Source organism: Calonectris borealis, chromosome 22 (assembly GCF_964195595.1).
Source record: "Calonectris borealis chromosome 22, bCalBor7.hap1.2, whole genome shotgun sequence".
Lineage (NCBI taxonomy): Eukaryota > Metazoa > Chordata > Aves > Procellariiformes > Procellariidae > Calonectris > Calonectris borealis.
In genome coordinates this window covers 2,992,682-3,019,987 of record NC_134333.1, presented here as the reverse complement: position 1 = coordinate 3,019,987, position 27,306 = coordinate 2,992,682, and the positions used below count along the sequence as shown (strand labels likewise).

Sequence of the window (27,306 nt, the reverse complement as noted above, 5' to 3'; positions counted from 1 at the left end):
ACATCAATGCAGGAAAACTCCAGTTTGGGCCAGGGACGAAGCTGCATGTTCTGCCAAGTACGTTTTCTTCTCCTGCTTCTCCACTTTATGCCATCTCCTCTTGCAGCATCCCCACTTTTAGGCAGCTTAAGGTCATAAAGAGAAGTCAGAGGCGCAGGAGAAAGACACAGGGACTTGTGTTTCCCCAGCCTTGGCATGGCTGGGCAAAGGCTTGGGGAGAGGTGCTGCTTCTGAAGTGGCTTGCTGGAGTTTTTGTTCTGGAAGGAAATGCTGTGTGATTATGGCTCCGGCTACAACAAGCCGACCTTTGGCTCAGGGACCAGACTGTCCGTCCAGCCCAGTGAGTGTGCAGCTTGCCATTCGTCTTCCATATGCCTCGCTTGCAATAGGAGTGCCTTTATAGTCATCCTTTTGTTTTACCTTTGCACACCTGAAGTGCCTTCTCTCCCGTCACAGGCTCTGAGATTGCCTTCAGTGCAAGCTCTTTAATGAGGTTGTGGTTGGACAGAGCAAAGGTCACCTGGAGCTCGGCATGGTTTTTGGAAAAGTGTCCCCTGTGCCTTGCTGGGAAGGTCCTTGTCAGCCACACTAATGGCTTCCTTGCCCTGGGGAGATGAGAGCTTTTGTGTAACGGCTTTTGTTGCTGTGAGTGCCGGTGGGAACAGGTACACCTCTGGAGCTGGGACAAAGCTAAGTGTGAAGCCTTGTGAGTGCTGCCAAAGCTACTTTTTAGCCCTGCAGGGCAGTGCAGAGATGTCCAAGGCAATAATGTCAGGGTGTAAATTTTGGGAAGCCTTCCTGTGAGCATGCACAACCCTGTGCTCTCTCTCTGGGAATGGACAAGCTGCGAGCTGCTGCGGGAGGCGGGGGGCAGGGCAGAGGGTTTGTCTTTGGGAAGGGGAGAAAGCTCTTTACAAAGGCAGGTAAGTGCCGTGAGATTGAGAGAAAGGCATATGTCTCAACAGACGTGTCCTGAGCAGCGCTGGCTGCCCCTGAAGGGGCTCAAAGGCAGCGCTGCAACCCTTGTGGGCAAGGGCACTGTCGTAGGAAGAGCAGCTGTGCGTTAGCCTGGTGTGTGGGGAAGGATGCTGTCGTAGCTCAGGCATTAGTGATTTCCCTTGTCTTTCACCGTTTTTTCCATGCTCTGTCAGGGAAGACGCAGGTCAGCCCCTTCTGCAGGTGTCGGTGTTTCCTTTTTCCCAGCTGCGGGGTTGTTGTAAAGCTGGCCGTGGCTGTGGCCATTTGCAGGGGCAGGTCTTGGCAAGCTCACCTTTGGGCACGGAAGCAGACTTTCTGTGAAACCCAGTAAGTAGCTCTGTGTTAGCTGGCTTTCAGTGTGTCCCAAAGGAGCATCTTCTTTTCCCTCCTTGACCTCTGTGGGAAATCTTGCACTGCTTTCTGCAGTAAGAGTTGTGTGCGGTTTTTGTTAGTGGAGAGTTTTTGTGTGAGAGCTATAGGAGCCAGAAGCAAGAAAGGCTTCTCGAAGGTGTGCCGTGTGTGCAGGAGGGTCCAGGGGAAGACCTCTGCTTTTAGAGCCAAGTTTTTAGGGCTGAGTGAGGAGTTGTGATCATAATCCCACCGTTTTGCTCTACGTGGGACAAGGAGGCACTCAGGGGTCACCTCTGTCAGAGCTGAAAGGGATGACCAGCTGCGAGTGTTGTAAAAGAAATGCCCAGCCAGCAACGCACAGCTTTGGAAGGCATAAGCTAGTGCAGGGGAGACGTGACTTACAGGGTTTTTGTGGTGAAGGCAAGCACTGTGTGACTAATTATGGCAACCAAGTCATCTTTGGAGGTGGAACTCAGCTCAGGATAAATCCCCGTAAGTTTTAAAGCCTTTTCCTGCTCCACCTTGTGGAACAGTTTTGTGGTCACGAACTCGTGCAACTGAAGTGGCCGGAGACTGGTTCAACCTGTGGGGCTTTTCGCTCTGCTTTCTCTGGTAGCAGCAGAGACCTTGATTCAATGAGGCCGTGAATTTACTCCTTCTGCTTACTCCTGCCAGCTCCTGCTCTCTGCCTTTCACATGGGAACCCTCTTGCTCAGGGATAGACATTTTGTGCCATGGCCATCCGTATACCTGTGAAAATAGGAGTGGGTTGCTGATGGCTCTGTCTAGCTCAGCCCTGGGTGGTTGTCCTTTGCTCTGCTGAAGAAAGCGCAAATGAATAATGCCAGGTTTGCACCAGAATCCTAGTTGTCACCCCTCCTGTAGGTGAGATTTCCAAGAGACTACTGTTGGTAGGGCTTAAACTCGTGTTGTATTACTGCCGTGTTAAGAGTTGAATGTGCACGGGCTGTAACTGTTGCACCCGAAGTGGGTGATTGCTTTGCTGCCAGTCATACAGCAGAGCCAGACTTTCTGCTGCTCTAAATTTAGGCAGCACCGTTGATTCAACCGCAAGGGTATGGGCTCTAGCTGAAGTAACCCAAAGCATAGTTCAAGTCCAGGGTGGCAGATTCGTCTTGTCCAGAAAAGTCGCTAGCTCAGGGGACACAAAGAGGACTTGCTTGGTGCTGGCAACAGCTCAGGTTGTATGGTTGGCCAGGGAACAGGTGTCCAGAAGCGACCCAATTCTCCATTGGACACTTGTCAGACCCGCACACGGTGTAAACCCAGGTGTTCCTTGCCGTCTTCCAGATCGCTTCTTGCCAAGGCTACAGTTATTCCTGGCTTCCAATGCCTGGTGTTGATGGGAAGGGGCTGATCTCCTGGAGACTACTTGTAGAGTAACTGGGTGAGAGCTGATGGTTTTTGCTGGGGTGTGAAGGACTGTGTGAACACAGGGAACTACAAAGTGACGCTGGGGACAGGGACACGGCTGGTTGTGAAGCCCAGTGAGTACAACTGCTGCCCAGCTGGGGGTGTTTCTTGTCCTCTGTTATTGAAATCCTCCCTTTCCACCTCTCTGACCTTTATCTGATTGGCGCAGGCTTATTCCAAGTTCTGACGGAGCCCTGGATGCCCAGGGCCTTTCCTGAGCTGGGCTCTACTGGGCCCTTCTTTCCCAATCTACTCTTCTTTTGCTCAGCAAGAGGATCAGGCCCTGCCTTGGCAGAAGTGTGCACCACTGGATGGTGGTTTACTACAGCACACAGCATTTCTGGATGTCTGCTGAAAGCTTTCTGCTTACAGGGAACAAAGCTGGGGGCTCGGGCTCCCCATGTCTTCTTCCACGTGTGGCAAAGCTGCCCACTGCCCAACGGCAGCGGGCTTTCCAGCATCTCTTTTCCTGGGCCTTTGACTCTTCAGCTGTGGGGTTACACGTCGCCTGCTTCCCTCCAGGACAGGTTTTGGCTCAGGGCAGAAGCAACAGTCCTCCCAAAGTGGGTTTGTACCCACAGGTCCAACGGTGCTCTTGATCCCACAGACAGATCGGGGGGGTCTTCACTTCAGGATGCAGCTGAGTCTCAGGGACAGTCAGCACTGTCTAGTCGGGATGTGGGTGACCAGCTTTGCGTTATGATTCTTGCTTTCAGCCTAGATAAGGGGTGGATGGTTAAAGGGGGAACCTGATGTGGCTGAGCACACAGCCAGAAGTGGAGGGACCCTCAAAAAAGCCAAGCAAGTGAAATTGCCCTCCACTGGCCCACTCTGCAGAAATGCAGCAAGTTCCCACTTCCGAGTGAGCATCCCGCTTGCCCAGGGTGTAAGTGAGGAGGCTGCCAGTCCAGCCCCACTGGTGGAGGTGTCACCAGCTGGGAGCCAACCCTCTGGGTTTCTGTAAAGTGCTCTGCTGTTGTGACAACAGCCTCAAGTTCACCTTTGGCTCAGGGACTAAAGTCACCGTCTGGCCAAGTAAGTGGGTTAATGCCTGCATGTTGCGATCTGAGCCGACAATTTTGTCTAGCGGCTGTGCTCCAGCAACAGCACAGGACAAGCACACAGGAGAGGAAAGGTAAACTGACCTCTTAGGGAAAGCTGATGTTGTTGCTAAACTAGAAAACTGATGGACATTGCACGGGAACAGAGCAGAAAGGTAGCAAAGAGTGGTCAGACGAAGTTAGAAAACCGATGGCAAGAGTGTGCTTTTTTTCTTTTGCATAACAAACCAAGACCAAGCCATTTTGGCAGTCTCTCCTGAAAAGTCCCGGTGCCAGCGAATGACTGGTATTCTCCAAGTAGCCTGAGAAAGTCATCCCTGGGTTTTTATCTTTCCCTCCTGTTGGTGTTGCAGTTCCCAAGGCAAATGCCATCTCCTGTCCAGGGGGCTCGTCCCTCTCCTCACAAAAGGAGAGCAGAGTGGGTAAGAGAGCACGCTGAGCCTTGGGTTCTTGTTAGGCTGTGTAGCATTGTGTGAGCGGCCATCACAGGAAAACTCCAGTTTGGGCCAGGGACGAAGCTACATGTTCTGCCAAGTACGTTTTCTTCTCCTGCTTCTCCACTTTATGCCATCTCCTCTTGCAGCATCCCCACTTTTAGGCAGCTTAAGGTCATAAAGAGAAGTCAGAGGCGCAGGAGAAAGACACAGGGACTTGTGTTTCCCCAGCCTTGGCATGGCTGGGCAAAGGCTTGGGGAGAGGTGCTGCTTCTGAAGTGGCTTGCTGGAGTTTTTGTTCTGGAAGGAAATGCTGTGTGATTATGGCTCCGGCTACAACAAGCTGACCTTTGGCTCAGGGACCAGACTGTCTGTCCAACCAAGTGAGTGTGCAGCTTTCGTGTGTGTCCTTTGTCAAAAATCCTTGAGTGTTCACTGGAGCACCCTGTAGACGTAGTTGTTGTATCTGAGTGACATAACAGATGGGAAGGAGAACATAGGCGATCTTTCATTTAATACAGATGATGTAAACCATCAGGGGTGTTTCTGAGATGGTGGACATGCACAAAAACTCCCACTTGGATGAGTGACTGTACCTGGAACATGGTTTGGGGAACAGATTTCCCCACGTTCTGGGTAACAGCACTGCCTTTGAGCCTGTTGCATCAGAGAGCTTTGCCATAGCTTTTTGCACAAGGCCATTCACAGGGCCGACAGGGACATTTTGGTAATTATGTGTGTCAGAGTTTGTATGGTGCAGAGAAAGTCACTTTTGGAAAGGGAACTGTGCTTTCAGTTGCAGCTGTAAGTAGCCAATTGCACTGGAAACGGGAATTGCTTCATTTTTCTCTTCTTCCTTCTTGTTTAGCGGTGTAAAGCTTGGGAACTGAATGATGAAATTCTCCAGAAGCCCCAAGGTCTTGTCTTAGGTGTGTCCCATTGCTTTGGCTTCCTCCGAGGTATTCTACAGTGTCTAGCTTAATCTAAATGAGGGATGCTCCCTTCACGCTATACTTAGATGGGGGTGTGTGCTGCAGGCAATGACAGTCCAGATCAGGTTACAAGCCTGCTTTTGCCTCTGCTTAAAACGCTCTGGAAGCTGCAGTGATGCTATGGGGTGGCATTCTCGGAACAGGTCTGGGAGAGCTAGGTGCCTACATCTGCAACGTCTCAAAGGTGCTTCAGTATCTGCCTTCTCTTAAGTAGTGAATAAGCTTCCTGCATTTAAATTGAATGGTTGCGATCTGCAATTGTTTTCCTTCTCTTGATACCTCTGGTGTTTTAGATGACTAAGTATTTTAAAAGTAATTTTCCAATGGTTCAAAAGCACTCCAATTCTTTGGAGACAGTGTCTTCCTTAGTATCCTTGGTGCTACTTCTGCAGGCCTTGCTGCAGCCACTGGCTAAACACCTTGCCAGTACTGACCCTTCACATCCCAGGATGACCAACATGGTGGCTGCTGTCCCAGAACCCAGCAAGTTACTGGAAAAGGGAGGAAGGGCTGCTAGCTTTGCTGTCTCCTAGACTCCTGTGTGAATGCTGGTGCGAGGAAGGTGATGTTTGGCAGGGGGACCGTTTGAACTGTGAGACCTGGTGAGTAGCATGGTATATTTAGGATAAGTGTGATTGGTAGTCAACATCTGTAGTACTGAGCTGGGCACTCAACTCTGTGGACCAACATGTCTGAGAATGCTGAAGGGTTTGGAAATGTCCAAGGGCCCCAACTCCACCACAACACTCCAAGAGCCCATAAGGCACCTAAACAAAGCCCTTCAGTGTGTAGGTATCCTCAGTCTCCAGACGATGTGAGTACACTTTTTCTGAGATATGGTTTTGGGACTGGTGTAAGACAGAGCTGAAGGCAGATGGTGCAGCATGCTTAGGTCTCAGGGTGCAAGTAGGAGCATCTCAGGGGCAAAATACATTTAAACAGAGCCCAAATGGTCAGGGATCGAGGGGAATCTTTCCTCCCTTCCTGTGGATGAATCTCAGGAGTTGTGGAGGGGACGACTGCATCTGTGCTCAGTGAGATTTTGACAGGGTTTGTGGCACTGGGTGTATGATGCTGGAAGAAAGGTTCTCTTTGGGACTGGAACAAGGTTGTCAGTGCTACCCCGTAAGTACACAATGCTGTCTTTGGGGGAAGAGGGTCATGAATGGGTCTGAAGGACAAAATGCGCTACCGAATTCAAGGGTAGGGATGCAAATAGTTTCTGCTTGGTATATAAAATGCTCTTTGTCATGATATATAAAAAGTACGACAGTGAGTTCCATCTTTAAGCTTAACCTATACTCTTCATATATCCAAACACGTTCTGGTAAACCCAACGGTCCTGTAAAAATTAGATGTGGATTAACATCCTTTTCATGCTTTCTTATCAATGTACTTTTAGTTTCTGTTTTTGAGAGGTCTGCTACTGATCAACCTGGACAAAATTCAAGGGTCTGTTTTCTTCTGAGTGGGGAAAAGTAGAAAAAAAACAGATTTAAAAGACCAGTATGACTTTTCACCATCCTAATCTAGCCTATACTTGTAAAAGCCACCAATCACCCTGTCCTTAAATATTTTATTTTGCCCATATTTTGGGTAAGTATATCTCCCAGGTTATTCTAGTAGGATATTTTGGTGACTTATTGTGTGACATAGAAGGTTCTGGTGCCAAGCTGTTCTTTGGAAGTGGAGCTAAACTGAAAGTTGATCTAGTAAGTAGATACAAACCTTTATTTTGAGCCTCGATAAGTCTGGAATGGCCAGGAAACGCTATACTTTGGCAATGAATTAAATAGCTTCAGTTTCATTTTATTCTGAATCACATCCACATTGCTGTGTAACCCATTTAATTGGGAAAAATCAAAATGTCTGTTTAAAAACAAGTCCAAAGAAAATTGCCAAATTATTGCTGAATTTTGTGGGTGATCAGCATAAATTTACAGATGCAGAACAGATAAATTATTCAAACATGGGGTGGGGAAGGATAGGAGGGAGTAAGAAGGAGGTAGGTCCATATATCAATCTTCATGAAACCAAGAGCTGATTTGATAAAACGTCTTAACTGTATTAAAAACATGGGCATAAAAGAACTTTTTACATGATATGCAGTAGTAAATTGAAACAATCAAGGACCAGAGATTCAAATAAAAAATAATGTTAGCTAAACACATTTAAAAAGGGATGAAATCTCAAGAGTAGTGTATGTGTGTGTTGGAAAACTTTCCTGAAACTTTATGCTTTAAATGTATGCAAACGATTGGGCAGACCTAGAGGAAACTGAATATAGTTTCCTTGCTTTAAAAGCTAGGTAATTTAACCTATTTTTTTTTTTCTTTATTTTCAATCCTTCAATGACTTTAGGTCATTATTACATTAGAGCAGTGCTGTGATGTAATGACTTCTAGATAGGCTTGAAACACTGCCTTGCTTCTTTTATCTTCCTCTGAAAATCCCAGACTGCAGAGCATCTCATGGAGGAGTAGAAGTTGGATTAGGCATTTAAATTCCCATAGCCCCATCTTTCCATGAAGAAAGGGCTGCATTTTTTGTTAGATTTTCAGTGATTGGATCAGACAACCTGTATTTGTGGATGTGGAAGTGATGGCTTCAAGGATGGTTTTTGTTGGCTTGTTTCTCACTGTGTGAACAGTGTGTATAAAGTCGTCTTTGGAAAAGGGACAAAGCTTCTTGTGAAACCAAGTAAGAACCATGTTTATATGTATTTGTCTTATTTATTGTGGATATAGATTTGAACAGCAGAGGGGCTTTGAGCACCATGTCTTGGTAATAAAAGGAATTGTCTAGTTGAAATGCATAGTATTGATTTAAACTACTGTAATAGTTCTTGGATTGTCTGTCCATCTGGTGCATCGTAGAAACTGGAAAAACCCCCACCTGTAGGTGGAAATCTGGACCAACTGGAAGTTGGACTTCATCAGTTACTCTGACCCTAGACCATGTTCATGTTGCTGCTCCCCTCCCTTTTTTCCTTTCCAGCACAACAAGGCTTTGGGGAAGGTCTTTGCAGGACCTGTTGTGCCAAGTCTAACTGTAAAGTCAATAGATGAATTTTTCTTCTAATGAGGATCTTAAGCAGCTTCAATACTAGGGGTCCATTTACAGTTTCATTTAATGCAGACAGTGTAAGCCATTAGAGGAGTCTCTGAGATGGTGAACTTGCATGAAATCCCCACACAAGTGAGTGATGACTTCTGAAAGATGGTGTCGCACTTAGAAAAGTTTCTAACTGGAGGACTTCTGCTATATAGTGAGTATGATGCTTCAGGCTCCTGATGGTCCATCAGCGAGCAGGAATAGAGGCATGCATGGTAGAGTTGTGTGTGGTTCTTGCAAGTGGATGTGTCACTGTGTGACTTCAGCATCCACCTGGAAAGTTGCTTTTGAAAGCGGGACACAACTGATGGTGCATCCTGGTAGGTATAAACCCAGCCTGAAGGAGTAAGGATAGGAAAGTCACATCTACTCTGATAAATCCTGCTGGGCTGTGTTGTAAACTGGTTTGCACAGGGATGGAGTTTGTGTGTGTGTGTGTAGGGGGGAGCTATAGCAGACACAACCAAGACAGACATTTTGAAGGTGTGCTCTGTGTGCAGGAGGGTCCAGGAGAAGAGCTTTGCTTTTAAGGCTGATCTAAGGCTGAAAGGGGAGTTGCCATCAGAAATCTGTGGTCACAAACTAGCGTAACTAAAGTGGAGGGAGACTGGTTTTAGGGCTGAGTGAGGAGTTGTGATCATAATCCCACCATTTTGCTCTACATGGGACAAGGAGGCACTCAGGGGTCACCTCTGTCAGAGCTGAAAGGGATGACCAGCTGCGAGTGTTGTAAAAGAAATGCCCAGCCAGCAACGCACAGCTTTGGAAGGCATAAGCTAGTGCAGGGGAGACGTGACTTACAGGGTTTTTGTGGTGAAGGCAAGCACTGTGTGACTAATTATGGCAACCGAGTCATCTTTGGAGGTGGAACTCAGCTCAGGATAAATCCCCGTAAGTTTTAAAGCCTTTTCCTGCTCCACCTTGTGGAACAGTTTTGTGGTCACGAACTCGTGCAACTGAAGTGGCCGGAGACTGGTTCAACCTGTGGGGCTTTTTGCTCTGCTTTCTCTGGTAGCAGCAGAGACCTTGATTCAATGAGGCCGTGAATTTACTCCTTCTGCTTACTCCTGCCAGCTCCTGCTCTCTGCCTTTCACATGGGAACCCTCTTGCTCAGGGATAGACATTTTGTGCCATGGCCATCCGTATACCTGTGAAAATTGGGGTGGCTTGCTGATGGCTCTGTCTAGCTCAGCCCTGGGTGGTTGTCCTTTGCTCTGCTGAAGAAAGCGCAAATGAATAATGCCAGGTTTGCACCAGAATCCTAGTTGTCACCCCTCCTGTAGATGAGATTCCCAAGAGATTTCTTATGAAGGCTACAGTTATTCCTGGCTTCAAATGCCTGGTGTTGATGGGAAGGGGCTGATCTCCTGGAGACTACTTGTAGAGTAACTGGTAGGCGAGTTATGGTTTCTGCTGGGGTGTGAAGGACTGTGTGAACGCAGGGAACTACAAACTGATGCTGGGGACAGGGACACGGCTGGCTGTGAAGCCCAGTGAGTACAACTGCTGCCCAGCTGGGGGTATTTCTTGTGCTCTGTTATTGAAATCCTCCCTTTCCACCTCCCTGAGCACTTACCTTTATCTGATCGGAGCAGGCATCCCCTGGATGCGAACCAGGTCGCCTGAGCTGGGCCCTTCCTTCCCAACTAACTCTCTTCTTCCTCAGCAAGTGGATGTAGGCTTGGTGTGGAAGAAGTGTGCACTATTTGATAGTCACTGACCAGTCATCTCACAGCAGCCTTTGAAACCCAACAGACACCCAAAACTGATGAATTTCCATGGGTTCCCTGCACATAAGCAAGCTTTTCAGATGCATGATACTCCTATTCTGGGCAAACATCACCATGGGCAGGAGTTGTCACTCAGGAGTCAAAAATTAGGAAAGGCAAAGGAAAATGCTTTTTGGAAAAGTGCAAGTGAGCTGGGGAATAGACTTTTCCTTGTTCCAGGTGGTGACACTGGACTCGAGCCTGTTGTGTCAGGGAGCTTTGCTGTGGCCTGAATGCAGGCGCTTTGTGTTTGAGATCATGAGCAGGGCTGAGAGACACATTTCTGTAATGAAATGTGTCAGAGTGTGAATACTGCAGGCAAAGTCACTTTTGGAAAGGGAACGGTGCTTTCAGTCATACCAGGTAAGCAGCAACTTGTCCTGGAAACTGGAAGTGCTTCAGTTTTGTCTTGCTCTTTGCTGTTTTGAGGGGAATAATTTTGGGAACTGCCATTTTGGGACACCTCCAATTCTCCAGGTGTCCCTTGGACTTGGTTTTCCTGCATGTCTCGTTGCCTTGTGCTCGTGTGTGGTCTGTCACAGCATCAAAGCTTCTTTCCATGCCTGTTGCCGTTCCGCCCGTCACCCTGCGCGTAGATGGATGTGTATGTCATAGAGCACTGACACTCCAGAGAACTTTGGCGACCTGGTCCCATCCCTACTGAAGTTGTTCCCATGGTCCTTTGGCTCTCCTATGTCACTGGGTCCCAGCGGGGTTTGTGTTGCAGTGGGAAGCAGTGTGTGAGCAATGGTGCTTACCAGAAAGGCGCCTTTGGGAGTGGGTCACGGCTCCTTGTGATGCCCAGTAAGTGCTTGCTGACCAAGGCAGGGGTGCCGATGCTTTTAAAGCTCTCTGAGCTCCAGGGAACACGCACCATCAGACTGGTTTTCTCTCACCTTGGCAGAGATTTCCCACTCTAATAGCAAGCCAGGGGACAGCCTGGAGGCACTGTGGGGACAAGAGGAGGAAGAGGAGGAGGAAGTTTGAGGGGTGTCCCTTAGTTCAGGCCCCAGCCCTGGCCTCATCCCACACAGGCAGACCGTCAACCTCTGCCCCTGCCCCAGGATCCTCCTGCCTTGTGTCACCCTTCTGCTGCCCCTCCTAGCCTTGGCATGGTTGGGCAAAACCTTAGGGAGAGGTGCCACTTCTGAAGTGGCTTGAAATGTCAGCGAGTGTGCAGCTTTCCTGTGTGTCCTTTGTCAAAAGCCCTTGAGTGTCCACTGGAGTGTCTTATAGATGTACTTGTTGTATCTGGGTCACCTTTCATAGGGGAAGGAGAACAGAGGCACTATTTCATTTAAGGCAGGTGAGTCTCTGAGATGGTGAACTTGCATGAAAACCCCACTCGTGTGGTCCAGTCCTCACAAACAGGGTTTATACTTGTAGATCCAACGGTGCTCTTGATCCCACAGACAGATCGGGGGGGTCTTCACTTCAGGATGCAGCTGACTCTCAGTGACAGTCAGCACTGTCTAGTCGGGATGTGGGTGACAGCTTTGCCAAGTATTTGGGAAGGTTTTTGTTGAGAGAAGAAATGCTGTGTGACCTCCGGGCTGGTGCGTATAAGCCTGTCTTTGGCTCTGGAACAAGACTCACTGTTAGGCCATGTAAGTCCAACACTGCTCCTACGCTTTCTGTTTTCTTTGAGGCTTTTCTTGGGGAGGTTGAGAGCAGCAGCGTGGCTGGGTGTTTGATCGTTTATGTGTGACCATATCTAGTGATGGACTTTGTCTTAAGCGAATGTGCCAGCTTGGTCCAAAACAACTCTTCTTGCTCTTACTTTGGCTGGGATGGACAAAGCAGCCACACGCCTGCTCCCAAATGTCCCATGGGGAGGCTGTCCTATGACACTGCATGCTGGTGGCGTTTCTGTTGTAGCAGGAAGCACTGTCACACTCCTGCTGCCCCTCCAAGCCTAGGCATGGCTGGGCAAAGGTTTGGGGACAGGTGCTGCTTCTGAAGTGGCTTGCTGGACTTTTTGTTATGGAAGGAAATGCTGTGTGATTATGGTTACAGTTACAGCAAGGTGACCTTTGGCTCAGGGACCAGACTGTCCGTCCAACCCAGTGAGTGTGCAGCTTTCCTGTGTGTCCGTTTTCAAAAGTCCTTCAGTGTCCACCGGAGCACGCTGTAGATGTAATTCTTTTATCTGGGTCACATTACAGATGGGGAGGAGAACATAGGCGCTATTTCAAGATACTCTCGTGCCTAGAAGCGTTTCCAGGTGGTGGACTTTTGCTAGTTAGAGAAATGTGCTATGGACACGGTGCTCCAGGATGCAGATAGTCTGGCAGCGAGCAGGAATAGAGGTGTGGTTTAGGACAGACAGACAGACTGACCAACGTGTGCTCAGTACCTGTGTATGGCTGTGGAAGGCCTTGGGGGATACGTAAAGGGGGTTCAGTTCTGTTCCTTACCTTAGGACTTTCAGGTAACTTTGGCAAGGGCCAGATGGTGCTTGGTGCAAATGTTTCCTGATAGTCACGTCAAATAGCTCTAGGTATGTAGATTGTTTTTCTGAGCATAACCAGAGAGAGAAAAGCTGCAGATCATTATGATTCTTGCTTTCAGCCTAGAGAAGGGGTGGACAGTGAAAGAAGGAACCTAATGTGGGTGAGCACACAGCTAGAAGTGGAGGGACCCTCAAGAAAGCCAAGCAAGTGAAATTGCCCTCCACTGGCCCACTCTGCAGAAATGCAGCAAGTTCCCACTTCAGAGTGAGCATCCCGCTTGCCCAGGGTGTAAGTGAGGAGGCTGCCAGTCCAGCCCCACTGGTGGAGGTGTCACCAGCTGGGAGCCAACCCTCTGGGTTTCTGTAAAGTGCTCTGCTGTTGTGACAACAGCCTCAAGTTCACCTTTGGCTCAGGGACTAAAGTCGCCGTCTGGCCAAGTAAGTGCGTTAATGCCTGTGTGTTGTAATCTCACCCAACAATTATGTCCTAAGGCTCTGCTGTGACTTGGCAAGAAAAGGAATTGGCTAGTTGAAATGCATGGTACGGATTGAAATACTGTAATACCTCTTGCATTGTAAAAAACCCCACCTGTACATGGAAATCTAGACCAATAGAAAGGTGGACTTCATCAGTTACTCTGACCTTAGACTGGGTTCATGTTGTTACTCGCATGTCTTTTTGCCATTCCATTACAACAAGGCTTTGGGCAGGGATCATAAAGTGTTCCCTCCTAACTAAGGAACAGGTTCTCCCCATCTCTGATACCTGAGGTGACTGTAATCAAATCCAGTTATTCCCATGCATTTGAGCACAGAAAAAGGTATTTATCAGAGAGAGGCTAGAGGAGGTCTGTGGAAATCTATACGGGCATTTATAGCTTCTCTCAGAGGCAGATCCATGATTGAAGGTATCCAAGCCCTCCAACACCCACTGAGGTGGCTGAATGAAGAGGCCCATTTTGTAAAGACCTCTCGCACAGTGCTAGTTCTGGAGGATGGGGAAAACTCACATGGGGAAGTGGAACCAAACTTCTCGTTGCCCCAGGTGAGCTGTCTCTTCTCTGAGTCAAGGTGGACTCAATATAGATGATACTGCAGTTTAGCTTCAAAAGTAACGCTGTAGTGGCTCTGTGGAGCTGTGTGGGATGGTTTAGCATTCCCTGGAGAGAAGCGTAAGTCTTTCTATTTAACCAACGTGCACCAGAAAAGCGTCCATCCTTCCTTAAGGATAGGAGTGAAAAGTGAAAACAAGTAAGTAAAATACAAGGAGAGAGATGTGAAAAAAATCTAATGGTGTTTAGTGAGCGGTGCAGGTTTGGATTTGTCAAGGATGGAGGTGGAAAGGGAATTGCCTTGTGGCTCTTCCTTATGGTGTTAATGAGACTGTAGTGCAGGGAGGAAGAAGAATGAGCAACGGACATGGAGGTAAGACGTAATGCATTGCAAGCGTGCACGTGGAGAAATTGTGGGATTTCCTTGCGGAATGTTATTCAGGTGGATTGGGGTGGATAGGAGTGTACAAAGGTTTTTGCTATGGCAAACAACACTGTGTCTATGACTGGCTACCAACTTACGTTTGGACATGGAACCAGGCTCGTGGTAAAACCAAGTAAGATTTCTGAGATTTGGGACATTGAGTTGTTCAGTGGAAAACGTCAATCCACCCAAAACCAAGGTTAATGTTTGCTAAGAGAGTAGCGAAATGCAGTTCAGAAGCAGGCTGTTGCCAGAAAGTAGTAACAGTGATCCCTTGGTTACTAAAGTATCTGCTGGATATTGCAGAACAGGAGAGGGGGTCCGCAGAGCAATGGTGTAAAGTACACAAGCTGTGGAGCTTTCCCGTGAGAGAACACTTGAAAATGGGCAACTTCTGTAGGTACATGCAACTTACTTTCCCACTGTGAGTAGTCTCATGCTTACGACATTGTCTAAGCAAGCTCTGTGCCATGGTTTTCCTTCCAGAAGTGTTAACAAACTCATGTTTGGGGTAGGAACTAAACCCCTTCTTTCTCCAGGTACGTGAACTTTGCAAGTTAGGTAAATGTTTACCTATAGGTTAGGTACACTCAGGTTTGAAAAATATTCACAGAAAACACTGTGGTCTGTTTCTTCCCTTCATCTGGAATAAAATTGTGAATAAGAAAAGGGGTCCCTAACTATAAACAAGGGGGGATTTCCCGATAGCTTGGATTTGGAGATATACAATGCAACAACACTGAAGGAAATAAAAAAAAAATTAATTCTTTCCTCCTTTGAAAATTGTGAGTATATACTCACACCTAAGAAACTGGGGTTTTTGTTGTTGTTTTTCCATTTACTAGCTCAGATGCAAACTTCTATGAATGCATGTCTTGAATTCAATTACTGGTATTTGATGTTTCTGTATTATTCTTTTTAGCCCTTCTCACAATAATCATGCTATTCAGGTTCTTCTGCTATCTAGGGCAACTCAGGTTGTCTATGGCTCTGGATAATTGAAAATGGACTATATATTGCACTTACAGAGTCCTTGCTTGTTTGTGTGTGTCTGTATAAACATCACTGCTGAACCTGAGCTGTTGTGGATGACCTTGTTCCGGAGAGGATGGAAGGGAGATTTCTGTTGTGTGCTGAACCACTGTGCAGACCTCGGGGCATGATACAAGCTCATGTTTGGTAGTGGCATCCCCCCTTCAGAGTGGAACTCAGCAAGTATTAATTAATACAACATGAAGTGCAGCCTGCAACGGAGGGTGGACATTGCAAGGGAACAGAGCAGAAAGGTAACAGAGCGGTGAGACTCAACAGCAGCAGTCAGAAAGCTTCTAAACAATGTTTGGGAAGTTGTGTATGCACACACTGATTGACAGATGCTGCTATTGTGTGGAGACAGAGGAAAGAATAAACAGATGACTAACCAGGTGGTGGACAACGGCTAGACTAGTGAGTGTCAGGAATGATTAAGCAGGCAGAGGAATGTGGCTGAAGGAAGTATTTATTTCACTATATGTGCTGAGGAGGTGGCCAATAATGTTGGTTAGATTATTGCAGTAAGAATCTTGCATTGCCACGTTCTCAAGTCTTAATCCAGCCTATGTGCATACTAGTGCACCATTTTGCAAAGCATAGTGTCACCGTGTAATACTGCGAGTTACGGCAAACTTACATTTGGAGCTGGAACCAAACTCACAGTCTCTCCAGGTATGTCTGAATTCTCAGATGTGATTCCTCTTGGAAGTACTTCTTTCACTTTGCAAGTTATTTTGCCTATTTTGTCACTCCAAAATATGTTAGGGATAGGACTATAAATTTTCAGCTGGTATAAAGGCAAGTGATTTCCATGGCTGCATATATATTTCCATCCCCCCCATTCCTGATAATGAACTAGCCATAGCAGAAGTTTTACGCAAGAGGATTTTTCTTGGAAAGTCAACAGGAAGTGGGCTCCTAAATCAAAAATCCTCATGTAAAAGAGAAACAAAAGGAAATGGTGAAAGCCAGCACGGGCCAGCAAAATGCAGAGTGGTGAGATTAGTCTCATAAAGCTGTAGTAGCTAAAAAGGACTTTTCTAGTATGTGGATGCTAGTATTTTAAGATAACAAGACTCCTAATTGTATGTGGATGCAAAACATAAACACATATTGGGTCTTTGCATTGGAGACCCTCAATAAAGCTGTAATGCTAGGGAGTGGGTTTCTGTCATATTGTGAAGCATTATATAAATACTGGAAGCTCAGGAAGCAAGCTTATCCTTGAGAATGATACCAAGTTTGTAATCACAGCCAATTAGTGTTCAGTACTGTGAAATTACCTTGGCCTTCAACATCCATGTGAAGCTTGGAGCACAATAGAAGTGAAGCTCTGAAACTGCTGGAGAACAGTGTGACAAGTCTTAAAAGCTAGGGGTGGAATAGGTACCCAGGCAGAGGAGAAAGACGTCAAGAAGCCAAGTTCATTACTGAATGACTTTTGTGGAAAGATGGAAAGGTGACCCTGACCATTTTCTCTGAGCAAAAAAGCATGAAAAAATTTGTGCTTTGACAGTTGCTGCAACAAGTGTCTGAAAAAAAATCCCCCCCAAACCCCACACCTCTTCTCTTGTCTGAAACTCTTTGGAAAAGGGAACAAAAATAAGGCAGATCCTGAGACACCGATATTTTTTTGTAAATGTATCAATTTTTCCAGATTTCTTAAGAATATTTTTAGGAGCATTTAGTATCTAAATGCTTTGGGTTTACTCTTGGAAAGTAATGTTTCCATTTCTTAAAATGGTAGCGGTTGTTAAGATAATTTCAAAATAATTTTATTCTGAAAGTTAAAAAAGACAGCAATATAAAGAAACTATTCATTCTGAAAACCTCTGGGGAAATTTGTCATATTTCAAATGACTCTCCTGACCCTGTTCAAAAACTTCTGATAAAAATAAGAATCTCAAGTTTATATGAGCTATCAGCAAGCTAAAGGAGCTATAAATCAAGGCTCTGCCTGAATTCATGTACACGTCCCCATATTACCATTATTCACGTCTTATGCAACTGCTCCAGATCTCGCTCTGGTCACACTGTAGAACCTAAAAGCTTCCTGAATGCATACTGAAACCTCAGTGTTTAATGGCAGAATAAGCAATGGTCTCCCTGCCAGAAAGAAATTGCATACCAAAAAGTGTGCTTTCTATTTAAAAGCTAAATGCAAATTTGCTCTGGAATCACTCTTGACTAATTCAGATGGCAAATCCAAGAGAATGGGATGGTGGAGCCTGTACTACGCCATCAATCACTAGGTGAGCTGTGAAGTAACAGTAGATGAACTAATTTTTGAGTGAGGAATCTGACTGGCAGACTAAATAAACAAAGAATGAGACGAAGAATAGAACTTGTGATGCAGGTGGCTTTCTGGAAGCAATGGGATAAATATGATGGAGGGGAATATTAAGGAACAGGTGTTTGGGAGTCTGAAAGATGCAAAACACCACATGAAAGTCAGTTGGAAGAAAAGTCCTAGATAGATGGATCTGTCTAATCATAGAGATAAATAGGATTTCTTTTGGTGGAATATTTCATTGTTGAATGTTCCATTCAATACCACTCTGGATATTGTAGAGGCCTGTGCTATTGTATGACTGTGGAAGTAGTTACAAAGTCACATTTGGATCTGAGACAAAACTTCTGATTTCATCAGGTACATTTATTCTGATTTTTTCCCTAATTTGCAAGATTGTTGTGGATACACACCAAGATCTGGGAAATGGCAGCTGTCAAAGGCATGGTAGCCTGAGGTCTCACCTTACCCAGTGGAATTTATTCCTCGGCAGCTGTCCAGGCAGTCTTCCTTGAGGCAGCTGCAGGCAGGCATGTGCTTTCAGTGCTCTTCCATCAATTGCATTCTTGTGATAAGCTAAGACAAAGTCTGTTTGTGCTCTTCTGTCAAGTCATGTGGATTTGTTCTCTCCTAAGGGTAAATCCATGCAACTTCCATTGGCCTCAAGCAGAGTCATGGATAAGTCAGATGAAAATGCATTGAAATACAAGAATGGCTATAATATTTATATTGCTGGACATGAGCCGACAATGTGCACCCACAGCCCAGAAGGCCAACCGTATCCTGGGCTGCATCAAAAGCAGCGTGGCCAGCAGGTCGGGGGAGGTGATTCTGCCCCTCTACTCCACTCTAGTGAGACCCCACCTGCAGTGCTGCGTCCAGCTCTGGAGCCCTCAGCACAAGAAAGACATGGACCTGTGGGAGCGGGTCCAGAGGAGGGCCACGAGATGATCAGAGAGATGGAACACCTCTTCTATAAGGAAAGATTGAGGGAGTTGGGTTATTCAGCCTGGAGAAGGCTCTGGGGAGACCTTATTGAGGCCTTTCAGTACTTAAAGGGGGCTTATAAGAAAGATGGGGACAGAATTTTTAGCAGGGCCTGTTGCGACAGGACAAGGGGGAATGGTTTTAAACTAAAAAAGGGGAGATTCAGGCTAGATATAAGGAAGAAATTTTTTACGATGGAGGTGGTGAAACACTGGCACAGGTTGCCCAGAGAGGTGGTAGATGCCCCATCCCTGGAAACATTCAAGGTCGGGTTGGATGGGGCTTTGAGCAACCTGACCTAGTTGAAGATGTCCCTGCTCCTTGCAGGGGGGTTGGACTAGATGACCTTTAAAGGTCCCTTCCAACCTAAACTATTATATGATTCTATGATTCTATGATTTAGAAAATATCCACTTATGGTGACTATCACTATTTTAGCTGGTCTTTGCTTGTAGCAGAATCCCACCAAGGAACAGTATACTTACAATATTTTTAATATAAGTGTTGGAATGGGAATTGGACTGCCTTTAGCTGTTTTGTCTGATGTACAGATACTGTATTATCCATAGATATTGCAAGTGGATTCTGTTCGTGACTGGGACTTGAATCCAGATTTGCCGAGCTGTCGCAGCTACAAGGCTATACTTAATGCTCACTCCTGCTACCGCATATCTAAGGAAGTGAGAGTATATGAATCCTGAAGTAATAGAGTTAGAAGGCTCACATTGCTTTTGCAACTGCCTGTGTAGCTCTAAGGTCTAGACAGGGTCACAATGTGCCACTGAAACCCGTAAGGAGATAACTATAACCAAGGTCAAAGGGGTTCTTGCAAAGGTTTCCTGGGTTGTGTGAATTATGGGGGTGGAGAAGCATATGAGCTGACATTAGGAAAAGGAACCTTGCTGGTGATCAAGCCAGGTGGGTAGTAAATGTTGAAACATTCAGGAGAAAAGTTGGACTGAAAGGCAGTGGCCCTAACTACATGGCAAAGCGAACAGGAATTTTAGGTGATGTTACAGATGGAAAAACACAGATTGTGTCTGGTATTGCCCTGAAAGGTGTGATACACAATTGTAACCAGTGAATGAATGAACATTTTTGTATTTGATCTCCCTGTTTCTGATCCTGATAATTTTCTAGTAGATTTCCCTGGTATTCTGATGGTGACTTAAATCAGTGTTTCGTCATTCCTCCCTTAATTTATTCCCTGCTCTGGAATGTCTGTTGACCTGGTTGTCAGTATGCGTTGGGAAAACCTGTCTACATTTTTGTAGAGGTTGACACCAGTGTGCCAATCAGGGGTATGTGAAACTCATCTTTGGAACTGGGACCCAACTTCTTGTTACCCCAAGTAAGTTTGAGCTTTCTGTTCCATATTAACACCAATATTGGCAAATCATTTGTTCATTGGGTAGATGGACTAGGGACTTTCATGGAAGCGTGTTCCAACTTCTTTTCGGCTTCCCTTGACAAAAACCAGTTGGAATAGAGATGCTGTCTTGGAATCCAAGGAGTGCTTGGCTATGGTGTGGCAGTGGTCCACTGCAGGAAAGAACAGCTAGAGAAGATGGTAATGTTCACACAGGTTTAATAGTCACGGCATGGTGCAGTCACACATAGAGTGCTGCAAGCGGTTCACACGTGGCTGAATGCTACACAAAAAGATTTGCACTTTTATAGAGTTTCTGGCTATTAAAGTTTTCAGACTTGATTTTTGCACCTTTAAAATAATATCTGGAGGTTATTCTGACTAATGGCTTAGAGATTGGATCTCTTTCTAACTCTCAGCCTAAGAGAACAAGTCATGAATTTTTGGTTTTAAAATGCAAAATTAAAGTCCCCTTCCATATTTGTAAAAACTGATGTTACAGTGTGAGCAGGCAGGAACCAGAAAAATTGTATTTGGAAGGGGAACCAAACTTCTTGTGGTGCATGGTAACTCTCTTTCCTTTCCTCAGTTGTGTTTTAAAATGCTTTAGAAACCTGAAAAGATGGAATGAAATTTCAAATATCTTTGTGTCTCATTCTCTGGTAGACAGCTTTCCCACATATTTTGGATGAGGAGCCATTGGTGTATGCAGCTGGTAGGCAGGAATTTATTGTAAAGGCTTCTTGTTGAGCGGGAAGCTGAAAGATACAGTAAATTCGTGTTTGGAAGAGAGATTACATTTAAAGGCAGGTAAGATTTGGAGAAGGACAGGCTATGAAGGTATGAAGGCAGGAGCAGGGTCCACTGGTTAGTGTTTCTGAATAGGTCTACCTTTATAGAGAATGAACATAAACTCTAGATGAAGAGTGGAGGGAGGAGTGAAGGCTGAAAGAAAATGAACCCAGGATTCTTTCTCAACAGGGTGCTTGTGAAGATGGAGCAGGGAGAGAGACTGGGAAGAGTGGGAAATGAGACAGCATCATCAATGTCTTAGGTTAATGATGTTTGCATATCATTAACATTAACTTCTGAGTCCTGTCAGACAGTAATAGTGTTTTGCCTTAGATTGAGGGGAAAAAAAATTCAGAGATACCTCTGGGTTCATGTTTAAGTCTTAGTTTCACACTGCATTGTGAAGAAATTTCCCAGGTGACTTAGACCTGATCATTTGCAATGATTCAAACTGGGGTGCGTGGGATACTGGAGCTAGGAGAGTAATTTTTGGAAATGGCAGGAGGCTATGATCCCAAATAAGTTATCTAATTAAATGTACCCATTAAATAGACTGGTCAGGAAAGGGTATCATTTTGAGGCAATTCTGTAAGTGTAAGATCAAAAGTTCTTCTGACTTTTTGATACCAACATAAAAATGATCTTCCACCTGTTTTTAGAAAGGGATTTTAGGTTCATTCTTTTGAATGTTTTTTTTATCTTACTCATTAAACAAATGCAATTTTTTTTGGCTGGCGCTACATGAATAGTTAATGCCTAATTCAGAAAGTTTCTGTTTTTTGAGTTGAAATTATTTGAATTGTGGGTTGGACTAGATGACCTTTAAAGGTCCCTTCCAACTCAAACCATTCTATGATTCTACGAATTTTTTTCTAGAAACTAAATCTCTGGCATATAAAATTGAAAACTTGTTCTGGCAATTAAAAGCCACTCTGATTTTGGAAGAAAAAGCATGCAAAAGTATTTTGTGAAAATGACAGAGGTTCTCAGGAGGTTCATGAGCAGCGACTTCAAGTCTTTTTGTTTCCAGACAGTTGTTGCACAGATGGGTTAAGCCATCTCATTCATCTGTGGGCTTTAAAGAGTGGATTAGATGAGCAGAGTTGCTCCTTCTGACTCCCAAAAATCTTTCCTTAACATTGTTGAAAGGAGAAACAGAGGAGATCATAGTAAATCTCCCCCGCAGTTTAGGTGATGCATGAATAAATCTACACATGAACACAAATAGGGTATTGCTTCCCAATATGAAATTTAAGAAAACTTCATCTCAACTTTTCCTTAATGTGAACACATGCTATAAGCCCAGGATTTACCCTGTTTTGGTACTAGAGAACTATTTAGTCCATTGAACACTTGATTTCTCCTCACATACTGGGTATTTTCCTCTATTAATTCAGCTTTAGTTTTGGTTCAGCTAGAAATCTTCCCCTTTAAAGGTTTGTGAGAAAGGTCTTGGATGGTTTTGGAGTTTGACTTCCCCAAGTGTAATTACAGAGGCAATGACAAACAGATTTTTGGGATGGAGACCAGAATTATTGCCTGAACTCTGTAAGTGAAGCAGCGTATTTGCATTTGCAAATACTGAATCTCTGCACAGAGTCTTTGTACTTTGGATGACTTGGCTGATGCTGGACTAGGACCTGGCTTTTTTTATCTGATTGCCTCCAGACATGAGCACTGGAAGTCTAGAGAAGGGTTCAGGTACTAAATGTGGACATCTAGTCTTGCTGTAGACATCCTAGCATCCATGCAGGGCTGGCAGATTTCACAAAGGACCTCTGGTAGACTTTTTGGAACCTCCATTGGAGGACAGTCTGCAAACATCACTAAAGTGCTTGTCAAGTCACTGGCGTTGCTCCTCTGGGGTCAAGATTAGCCTGCATGAGTGTGTGAGGGGGAATATATTTCTTCTGCGTTGGGCGTAGCTCCAGGTTGCCTCTAGCTGTGGAATATCATGTCTCAGGCTGAGGAATGGTGAGAGGATCAAAGACCTCTATCACACCAATTCCAGTCTGACCAGAGATTCAGAGAGTTTCCTTTGGAGGGAATGGAGAATGAGATAAATCTCTGTACAATGCAAGCTGTTAAACCAGTGTGTTAAACCAGTTCAGGATTTATACTGTGGCTTGTTTGGAAAAAAAGGCGTGGGTCTCAGTCTGATGCTGGAACAGGCTTCTACTGCTCTCTCCCTGAAATCAGCCTCTGGAGTTGGCTTTCTCTGTAGACTGGTCAGGAATAGCATTCCAACAGCTCCTGTTCTTCCACCTGGAAGATATCCTTCAGTAAAGATGAAATTAGGCAGGGTGGACAGCTCAGAGTTTCATGATTTACTTCTCAATCTTTCCTGCAAATGCAGGTCATAAATATCAATACAGCATCTCCAACACATCCACCAACTCATTAAGACAGAATAACAGGAAACATGAGTCACAGTGCTGTGGTTATAATAGTGATATTTACCAAGACTGCTATCTGCAAACTTTCATAACAGTCTGCAAATATGCAAAGGAGCTTATCAGAAAAAGGCTTTAGTACCAGAACAAGGCCAGCAGCCACTCTAAGCAAGAATGAGAAATGAGTGTTTTGCAAAACAGGTGCCGCTAAAGGTGCCTGCGAAAAACAGACCTTATTTTTTTATCTGCTCAAGATAAAAGCATTGCACAGATTGAAAGGGAGAAAAACACCCTAATTTGGAGAGAGGTGGATATGTAGCTCTTCAGAAAGCATAGTACTCATTATGAGAGAGAAGCAGAACAGCTCAATCTATTCCTCCTCTTCTCTTTCGTATCCATGTACTCCATGACAGTGATGTACCCTGGTTCATCTGTATTTTACACAGGGATCTACCATCAAGCTTTTTATCTGCTCCTGTCTTCCTCTCCCTAAGAAACGATTGCTGAAATAGATTTCCAAAACAATAACTGGGAGTATGGGATGTGGAGAGTGGGGTTGAGGGAGTCAGAATATACATTAGACCATGTTCCGTGTAGTTGGGGAAGAGACAGTCTCATCAGGTATTTCAAAGCCAGGGCAAAGCTGGGATAGATAAACTGCAATTCAGGAGAAGGGCCAGAGAATGAATCATTAGGTTTTGTGGATTAGGTTTTTTCTGAGATCATACTCATAAGGAAGTATGGCTATTTCTCTAAGGTGCTGACAACTGGCAACTGAACAGATGAAAAGCATTTATCTCAGTGATAGAACTAGGGTCTGCACTTGCATAAAATTTTCAGACAGTTTCTAAAAGCCAAGATTTAGTCCAAACTTCCCCCATGGAAAGAAATTAAAACTTCTTCATCTGGGAGCTAAGCTGTCTTTAGTGTTTCTACAATATTTATCAGTGTGGTATGTGAACAGGGACGAAGCAAATATTAATCTAAACTCGCAACCCTACACGATAACACTTTGTCAGTTTATAAATGCGAACTGAAGCTCCGGTTCAAACCTGAGCTTGATTGTGAAGTCCAATGGAAAATGCAGCCAGAGGGTTGCTGAGAGCCCCAAATCTGCATCTTGGCTACAGTATGTCTTTAATGATATTTCTGTTCTGTTCATCATCTGTTCATCATTTAGAGTACCGCAATGCCCATAACATTTTACTATTACGCATGAACAAAGATTTAGGAAAGCACCTTCTCAAAGAATCAGACTTCAAGAGCTGGACTAGATTAAATGTATGCTTAGAGTACAAGTTTACAAAGCTAAATGTGCAAAAATGAGTTTAACCACAGGTAATGTTTTGATATGTGTGGAAAATTCTAGCCTAACTGACTTGCTAGCAGAATTTGAAGCAAGAAAACCGAAATAAACCCCAGGTGTCTTATATCTGCAGCCTTTAGTTCTCCAAACCCCTCCTCTGCAGGGTAAAATTTAATAAAAAACTCCTGCACTGCACTGTCAGGTGGTGGAACATAATGAAACATTCATTTGTTTCATCTTTCTTTCCCTAAATGCAACCATGTGTTCCTACTTTGCAGTGGCTTTCCTAGCTTTCTCCTATAGGAACACAATTAGCTGGACTGGTGGTAAATGTGGACACGCTTAAGACTTGGTAGTTTATCCAGTGTCCCTCAGGACAGGTGAGGAAGTGGGATTTTGAATGTCAGTGGTGGATTTGACTACACATTTGCAGAAAAGGCAGAATGCCCCTGGGCTGCTCGGTTCTCTCCATACACATTACACCTCAATGCAGAAGTGCAGTGAAGCAAGAAGAGAGTGCTCTCTCCCCCTGTTATACACATTCCCGAATACATCCAGGCCAAGATCCAAGAGAAAGCCCAGGCTGCAAAGTAGAGTTGAATGAGTTGTTACAGAGAGGAATGACTAGGTTAGATATGGACATCTAGGGTGTGGATGCCCACATGAGTATCATTTGAGATGCTCTAGGGATCCTGCCTGACCACTCTCTGTGTCTCCCACACAAGATAAGTCAACGTAAGTCTCATGTAGCTCCTCCATCATCTGCTGTGGATGCCTTGGTTCTCTAAAGGTGTCCTAGCACAAGATCCCTATGATCAGGCAACTTCCCACTGGAATCATGGAAAAACTTCCATACCTGAGTGTCCGTATATTAAGATTGAAGGAACTATGACTGTGTACTCTCACCTAATGTCTCGTCTCTTCTCCATTTTCAGATGTTACTGCATCTCCTTCAGTCTACAGGCTGACCTCTGAAGATGATAAGGATTTGGAAATGTGCCTTATCACAGATTACTCCCCTGAAAAGCTTACTCTTAACTGGGCTGATAAGCACACAAATGCTGTTGTGGAGGTGGCAACATCTGAGAACAAACACGAAGCGAGCTACCTGTCAACCTACTGGGCCAAGAAAGATGAAATGTGGTGTGCTGCAAATCACGAGGGCTTTGGAGAACTGGAGGGCGAGGATCCTGAAAGTGGTAATGGCATTGTTGGATGTGTGCACAGGGCTAGAGGTACTCTGGTTTCTGTGCTATTAGTATGAGCAGGACTTGTTCACATCTCCCAACCCTGCAAGCAATGCTGGATTATGCTTCCACATTCCAGAGGAATGTTGCCTTGTTGCCTCTGTTTTCTTTTGCCTTACTCTTTGGTGGAAACAAGATTAAGGGTCAGTAGACTGGTACAGCCACAGCAGAGGGATCTTAAAATCACACTGTGGGGGATAGAAACCTTGAAATTCTTTTTTTCAATGGGACACTAAAGTTTAATTAGATAATATTTTATGCTTGCCCTGAAAACTGCAGAAATGAGTGTTTATGGGAGAGTTTAGTGGCCAGAAACTCTAATCCATCTCTTCTAAGTAGAGGTATCTTTATGAACTTCTGAAGAAGTACATTTCTGTTATTAATTAAATTTATTGTTACTATCTGCAGGTGCCAGCACTGTCTGTGTTACAGGGGTGTCTCTACACTTCAGGACAGGTATGTACACAGCATTTTAGGAGTAAAGCTTGGCCTGATTAAAGGAAATGTCTTCCCAAGTTTTTGATAATGTTCCCTGTTTGCAGAATTCCTGTTGGAGCAAAAAGTTCAGACTGGAAATTTCCAAAAGGGCCCTACAGGCTTCAAACATTAAGGCTGGAAGTCACCGGTTAATGTAGTCTTCCAGATCTGAGCTGGTAATTTTATGTGACTAGTGTAGCCAGCGCCTACACGCTCTTGCTAGGACTAGCCAAACAACTACTCCCCATCACATAATAATTTAAGGTACTGATATGAGTCAGCCTTACTGGATGTCTGTCTGCATTGCAGACTTCAAAAGAGTTGTTTTTATTTTTGGCTGCACAAACATCTAATGAACCGAAAGATAAGCAGGTGGTTTCTGCAGTGCGTGCTCAGCAGCAGGATTGCACTAAAGACACGGCGCAGCTGAGCAAGCTTTGCTTCAGCTTATGGCTGTGGGAGTATACCAGCCCGTGCGGGAGCCCAAGCAATTGCGGCTCCTGCTAGTTGAAGGAGCTGAGCCTGCCTCTGCACTTGCCCTGTTTGCAGAACAGCTGTACTTTTGCAAACATGCAGCCTTGCTGAAAAGAAAACAGGTAGCCAAATGTTTCCAAAACACCTCTTCAGAAAAACACTCATCAGTAAACTTGGTTGATTTGATCAGTCATTTCAGAGAGAGGTTTTCAAAGATAAACATAAAATGACTCTTTGATCACAGCTCCCTGCTTCCCCAATATAGACCAAGGTATTTTCAAATGAAAATGGCTTTGTAACTTAAGATTAATAGAAAATTCAAATAGACTTTGTGTTCTTCAAATAAAATTTAAATTGTTTTCCTCTTGCCCATCTTAAAAAATTTTAGGGAGAGGAAGGAGGGACAGCTCCAGCATCCTGGGTTCAGAATACTCTGTATTTAAAAACAGCTAGATGGTTGGCAGACTTGCATATTGGATAATTAAGTGGTTATTGAATGAAAACCCGGCCCTTGAAACACCAACTGAAAGAAATTAGTCTCTCAGTGAGACAGTCCTGCTCACTGTCTCGTTAGCTATCCTACTAGGTGACTCAATCACACAAAGTGGAACAGCTTCATTAAGAAATGCTTTTAAGTCTGTCTGGAAGCGAGGATGTCTCAGTGCTCTTGTGACTTCATTCTCTGTTACTTTTACAGATGAAAACCTGAACATGCTGTCTTTATCACAGCTGGGCCTGAAAATAATTTTACTGAAAGGAATAATTTTTAATGTGCTGATGACGATGCTTATGTGGAAAAAAAAGTGAGTATGGGGGGTGGTAAGGTCTCTGACAGAAAACATCTGGATCAGTTCATTAGTTACAAATGCTCCTTCTC

General features: G+C 44.9%; 1 gene segment (V, D, J or C); it reads left to right on the top strand.

Moving 5' to 3' along the window:
• Window positions 1-250: 250 nt before the first annotated feature.
• LOC142091617 (M1-specific T cell receptor alpha chain-like) overlaps window positions 251-27,306 on the top strand; it is a 28,289-nt gene continuing 1,233 nt past the window's right edge. The window contains 4 exon segments of the C gene segment in view: window positions 251-340; window positions 25,167-25,430; window positions 25,887-25,934; window positions 27,127-27,232. Coding sequence covers window positions 268-340; window positions 25,167-25,430; window positions 25,887-25,934; window positions 27,127-27,232 — 491 coding nt within the window.